At 41.1% G+C, this 6,700-nt stretch overlaps 1 protein-coding gene across 4 annotated transcripts in view; it reads right to left on the bottom strand.

The window, feature by feature from the left end:
* Positions 1 to 228: 228 nt before the first annotated feature.
* Positions 229 to 6,700, bottom strand: part of Zc3h12b (zinc finger CCCH-type containing 12B) — a 231,932-nt gene continuing 225,460 nt past the window's right edge. For 3 of the 4 annotated variants that reach the window (NM_001432875.1, NM_001432876.1, NM_001432874.1), the window contains 1 exon segment: positions 229 to 5,947. In NM_001432875.1, the coding sequence (NP_001419804.1) occupies positions 4,527 to 5,947 (1,421 nt within the window). In that variant the 3' untranslated portion in view covers positions 229 to 4,526. 4 annotated transcript variants of the gene reach the window in all.

The raw sequence follows: 6,700 nt of genomic DNA, 5'->3' as shown, positions 1-6,700 counted from the left end.
TGTTAAGGCTGAGTTTGACCCATAAAGCCCCAAGAAACACATAAAAATCAGAAGACTTTGGTAAAATTCAGATGAACTCCGTGAGGGGGGGATGGGGATCTGTGGCCCATTGTTTATTTAACAGTGCATGTCAAAAGGACATATGCTTAGTATTTCAGGAACCAGTTGGAGTGTGTATATCTGTGTGCCATCTCTTGTTGCTAATGTTCTTAAAGAAAGAGCCATGAGTGATTAGTAGACAAAGTTTATGCAGTTAATGGGTTTACAGTTCATTGTTGTCAACAATACAGCATTTTCATCACAATTATAGGTGAAACAAATAAAAACCTCTAAGTACATTCATGCTAGTGAGAATATCGTATAAAGCATTGCACATGCATTAGAGAGGCAGACAAAACTGGGGAAGGGTTATATTTTCACTCACCTCACGTTGGCTCTGTGTATTTTGTCATTGAGACTTACATTATGTTTGGGTCAAACAAGGAACCCAAAGTGGTTTTATAAAAAGTTTACAACCATTAAACAATACTGTTTAATCCCACAAATGGATAAAACAAATTACTATAGCTCAATGATACACAAACCAGGACTAAAAAATAGTCAATCTGCCTATGTGTATAGCTAGCTATAATACAATAGATATCAAATATGCTGAGTCTTCACAGAGGCATTGACTACTTTAGACAAGCAAGTTCTAGAAATACACTGGTTTCGAATGAAAACTAACACTAGTGCCATTTTGGTTGAAGGTTATGCACTCCTCAGTTTCATACCCGAAGAGAAGCAAACTAGGAGGTGGAAGAGAAGGGTTAGGAGGAGACCTGAGCACGGCTCTTTGGACAGCTTCGCATGACTTTCCCTGTGCAAATCCAAACCTGATTTACAAAGTAAAACAAACTCTATTGAAATTGTTGGCCCTCAAGAAGGGCACTTGTACAAAGCCGCACACTTAGAGCACAGATAGAATGTTAACTGAGAGCCTCTTCACAACGAACTGTTCCGCGTTAGAGGGAAACTGTAACAAAGATTAATAGATATTAATGATTGAATTGTTTTATAAAGGTTATTAATTCCGAGACTTAACAAAAAAGGATCGTGGAGAAGTAGAAACCAGAAGGGGTTGAGAGAATAAGAAAGAGGGAGAAAAATCATGCCATATGCTTCATTACTTAGAAGAAAAGTTTTACAGACCATTTCCATAAGGCATCTGTCATTGTCCCTTCATACCTGGTACCTTAAGTGAGTTCAATAGTTCCATGTTACCTTTGAAAAGGCTCCTCTTTCTTTGAGCTGTCTTATAGAAAGGGTGCTCTGGATTGACCATGCCTTTCCAGAGTCACATTTCTCCTTTAGGCGGAAATGAAAACAACAACAATAATAAGGTCACAACAAGAAAACGAAAATCAGAAACTACAAAGTCTAAGGCCTGGACAGGCAGAGATTTGCTATGAGGTCAGAAAATCAGTGAAGGAATTCAAATGACAAAGCACCTCTTACAGAATCCGCTGCTTCTTGAAAACCACACAGAACACTGTGCCTTAACCCCTGCTGTGAATGTGGAGGTAAGTATCCTAAAGGACACACACTTAGCCCCTTGAAGGGTGCTACCGAGGTCTCAATGCTCTTCTTTATTTGCTATTGTATAATTATAGACAAAATGGAAAAGTCAAGAAGTATGCAGATCTTGATATAAAAAATGTTTCTCTAATGTAAGAACCAAGTTGGATTTATGCATTCATATTTATACAGCTCCTTAAAGATTCTTACATATGGTTTATTACTATTGACAATTTATAAAAATCCCTTTTATAAGGACATATTAAATTTAATAGGCTAAAGAGAGTCACAATGTTGCAGATTGTACACACAATAGTTGTGCATCTAACAATAAAGAGGCCTTGAAAACTGTGTTTGTCTATAAACTACTGCCCTTTGGAAATAAAAGCTCCCTCGTGACCCCTGGGCTACTTTCCTGTGACACACAGTGCCACAAATATGGTGAAAATTAAGTACTAAACATAGTTTAAGATGAGTTTTGTATATTTGTCTCTATACAATCAGGAGAAAAAGAGATACAATTTGTATCAACAAAAGGTCATTTCTGGTTATTTGAGGCATTGCTCTTAGCTGCTTTGGTTCATACACATTTTACAAGGAGAGAAGAATGGCAATCTTTTCTTAGAAAGTAAAAAATACATACGCTAGCTTTAAAAAAGTCCCCCTACTGGGAGGAGCTTACAATTATTTTGAATTTTCAACACAAACATTCCAGATGAATTGCAGCCAACAAGACGAATCTTGGACTTTCCCGCAAAACGGAAAGCTAGTGGACACTGCAGTGCCATTGGTAGGAAGATGAACTAATTGGTAGAAAGGCATCAGAATAGTCTAAGATTGTCAAATACCCTGATCTAGTCAAGGGGCAGATTTAGAAGGTCCACAAAGTTGAAGGTATGAAGAGATGCTTGTGTGAGATACCAAGCGCTGCAGTGGCAACTGTCAGTTTATATGGACCAACTTGATAGAAAATATTGTTACACTTTCTCAGTATACTGGGGGATGAGACAATTAGAGGGTAGGAGGAGTAGATGTAAAATTGTGGCTAAGCAAATACTGGGTCAGATGTACTATTCATCAACTTTCACAGAGAGAGAAAGCTGGAAAGCAGCATGTAAGCCGTTATCAAACCACCAGAAACAACCCTGACTACAGCCTCACATTCAGAGTGTTTCACAGTAAGAAACATTTATAGGCAGTATTACACCTTCTCATGAAGAAACAAAAGGCCAAGGCCAGGCCTTCTCAACTCTCATGAAAAAGGACTGGAGAAGTTAGTAAGTTCCAGCTTCAGAAATTGGGAGCTGGTCATGGTTCAAAATGTTGAAATATACAGTGAATTCAGAAAGGAGGGCTCATTTAGTGCATCTTAAAACAAAACAAAACAAAACAATAAATGCCCCTTCTAGAGGCGCGCAGCTACAAATGATTCTACCTAGAGGAAGATTCAACTTGTGCAAATGGTGCTGCCTGGCCCAAAAAGTCATACCTTCTTTAATAATGCATCTCGTGATCTAATCCAGTGCACCCTCTTTGCTTGGATTTGAAGTGCATAACAGAACACTTCTCCTTTGGCAACTGCTTTTTGCCACCTAGAAAATACCCTGGTTTGTTTTCCTAAAGAAATTCTGCTCTATTAACTACTGATCTTATTGCTCAAAGGGTGGACAGCTAGAGAGAGTAGCTTGTATGCCTATGCGCTCCCCTTCACTACACTTTGTCCTGTAATGTTGAATTGGTCAGAAGTTCCAACTCTGTAGCTATCGCTTAGTGCTATCCCTCCTGGGATAAGGGAAGTAGATTCTGCTAGTGAGTCCCTTGGTCCTGGTCCAGCTCTTCAGCACTTGTGTATCATATACATACTAAGCGTTGAACATGAGCTTATAGACGAGTTCCTCTATAGAAGGCTTCAGCCTGACCCCTAATTTGCTAAAGTGAAGAGACTTTCTGAAAGCTAAGAATGGTTAATAAATGTGGTCAAGTGAAAGATGTAGAAGAATTACAGCTGCTTTACTCTGGGCCTTTAGAAAGCAAAATGTAAATGTTGCCATGTGATTTCACTTTCGACTCTAATTGAAACTATAAAGTGTGACAAAATCAAGTTGTATTTGTGATCTATACAGATGTAAACTATAGTCTGTATAGAGCTTACCATCTCATTATCACTATAGAAAAGTTGATACCGGAGATATAAACACATCTGAAACCAAATACATAAATTCATACATGCAGTAGAATTGCTAAGAGGAAGGTTCAATTATTTCTCTAGAAGCCTCAATATGACCCTATACTTGGTTAAAGATATTGAATGATCAGATATCCATGCAATAAAATCTTTTTACTTTTGATTTTAAATATGTCTATAAAAGAACCTTAAAGGTTAATTCACAATGCAATCTGATCCTCAGGTATTTGCTTTCTAAATTGGACAGATGATCCACACTTTATAATAGGGAATTGTGACAGAAAAAACACAGGTGTGGTGGCATACACCTTCAATCCCAGGACTCTGTAGGCAGAGGAAGGTGGCTCTCTGAGTTCAGGTCAGCCTGATCGACATAGCAAGTTTCAGGAAAGCCAGGGTTACAAGGTCTCAAAAACTGTCTCAAAAAATTAAAAAAAGAAAATTGAAAGAAAGGTATAGTAATGAGTTCCCTTGGGGTTTCTTGTGCACGTAGGCCTCCTGGGTTTTGTCCCCCATTATCTCCACACTTTAGTGGGAAAGGGCATGGGACATTGGGCCAGAGAACTTAGGTGGGTGTCTTGCTGTCATTTTCGAGCATCACGCTTTGTTTCCTTCTCTATAAAATCGAATGTTACTGAGATCTACCTCACAGAGTTGTTATGTACTTAAAAGATAGAAGTACTCTAATTTGAAAAGCACAACACAAATTATTACTTACTAGAATTATAGTCTCAATGTATTAATAGTATTCATATTTATGTAAAGGAATAAGTCCTATGTCATGTCAACGTGCAGCCCTAAGCTTGGCAACAATCAAGGCTGCCAGTTGTTGAGCATCTGCTGTGTGGGGATTCTTCTCCATCACTGCGAGAACAATGTTAGAAGGGAAGATGTTGCAGAGGTTCTTGTACGTCTGATATTGATGCTCTGGTATCATATGCTCCCTAGAATCATTGCACATTCCGACCCAAGGATTCCTCCAAAGCTGCTCCATTTTTTCAGGCATGCTCCTTACCATGACTGGTTCATAACATGGTTGCATGAGGCTGTTACCTAAGGGGTAGGAGTGGTATCCGTAGGAGTCGGCTGTACAAGGCAATGGGTCCCAGCTAGCATGCTGTTCCCTGCACAGAGGAGGCCGCCTTTGCCTCATAGGGTTGCTGTCATAGAGGCGGGAGTCAGAAATGCTGTCCATCCGAGTCATCACCAGAGCACGGCCTGGCTGGGAGGGTCCCACGGGATGGATATTGGGAGGCATGGTGTAGTCTCCAGGACAGCTAGAGTGTGCTCCAGTTGCTGGATTCTGGGTATGCAGAGCTAAGTGAGGGACTGACTGCTTGTGGGGTGCTTGCTTGGAATCTTCTGAACCATAACTTTGAACTCTCGCTAAGGCTTCATGGTAACCATGGGAGAAAGGCTGAAGATGGTTATGGGATGCTGCGCGGTGCAGCTTCAACGTGCCTTCAGGATGGGCATCAGCTACAGCCAAGTACAAGTTGTTGTAAGAGGAATAGTTGTCATTCCTGGTATGGCTCATGTGACTGTCGGTACATAGGCCAGGATTCCGAACATATACCCCTTGGTTTGCCTCAGCCATATAATATTCATGATTATGCATGTTGTTGATGCTCAGCTTGGAGAAGTCGCTTAACACTGAATAGTAGTCATGGTCCCCCATGGTCTCAAACTTTGGGTATTGCTCAGTGTAGTTAATAGGGGTGCCATGGCTGTTGGTAACCAGGATAGGTGGATATTGCATGCTGACCATGTGTTCCAAAGAGGCCTTTTGATGGGGAAAATGGGAGGACCCTGGCACTGGGCTGCTGGCTGAACGGGTGTTGAGTGCACCCACTGCATGGCTTTTGGGGGGAGGGATTGTAGGGACACTTAAAGCGGTCACAAGTGAAGGGACAGAACTGGCCTCAGGTTTACGGGCAATGGACAGCCACTCCTCAGGCTCCACAGCCACAGACCGGATGCTGGGATCTGATTGGCGCTTGGAGGCCACACGTTTGATCTCTGAGGTTATCTCACCTTTGGCAGTAGACATCCCTGTACCACATTTGGCCAGGGTGTCTTCACTCATTATTTTCACTGTGGACAGTTTGGCACTGATGCGGAGCTCATCAGCCACCGAACGCTGGGGTTGGTTGGCCCGCTCCGGATGATAGTATTTGCACTTGTGGCCGTAGGTACATTTTTTGCCTGAAAAATAATGCCTTGGAGTAAGACTCTCTCTTTCATAGTGGTGTAACCCTCTGTGCCAGACATTGTCCTAAACAATCTGACCACTCAGGTTAGAGTTATACTGTTCGGGGTTAAAGCGGAAAATGAACTCTCCACAAAGATGAGACACAGACAACACCAAGGAGTCACCACATACTGTGAAGGGAGAGGAAGTGAGTGGAAAGCTCCGGAGGAAACTGCAGTGTAAGAGCTAAGAGCTGAGCTGTGGACTAGCCTCATTTTTCTGGTGATGGACAACTTTTCTTAGGCAAAATCTGTATGTTGAGGCAGCCTAGAGGAACAGAAAGCAGAATGATGCAGTGCAAGGAGCACAAATTTGGAAGCCAGTGAGAGCTAAGTTTCGATTCCAGCTATATCCTTTACGGTGTAACCTAGACAAGTAACTATTTCCTAAGGCTCATTTTTCTCTTTGGTAAACTAGTTTCATAACTGTGTCTATATTACAGGAGTATTGTAAAGATGAAATGAGACAACACACATGAATTGAGGAAAAAAAGCCACTCCCCTCAACAAGTGATTATTCAACAAGCTCAAATATCCAAAATAGCGGAAATAGCTCATGTCGCATTGTTAGGCTCACAAACCTTGTAGCAGGGGTTTTGGTATGAGCACAATAATACTTAAGAAAGCTACAGTTTAAATATACAAATGAAAAACAGTGGAAGCAACAGAAGTACAAATCAGAAGGAAAATGGTAGAGTGAGTTGATAG

Source organism: Rattus norvegicus, chromosome X (genome assembly GCF_021556685.1).
Source record: "Rattus norvegicus strain SHRSP/BbbUtx chromosome X, alternate assembly SHRSP_T2T, whole genome shotgun sequence".
Classification (NCBI taxonomy): domain Eukaryota; kingdom Metazoa; phylum Chordata; class Mammalia; order Rodentia; family Muridae; genus Rattus; species Rattus norvegicus.
The sequence above is the reverse complement of the archived record's forward strand: the minus strand, read 5'-3'. Positions and strand labels throughout refer to the sequence as shown.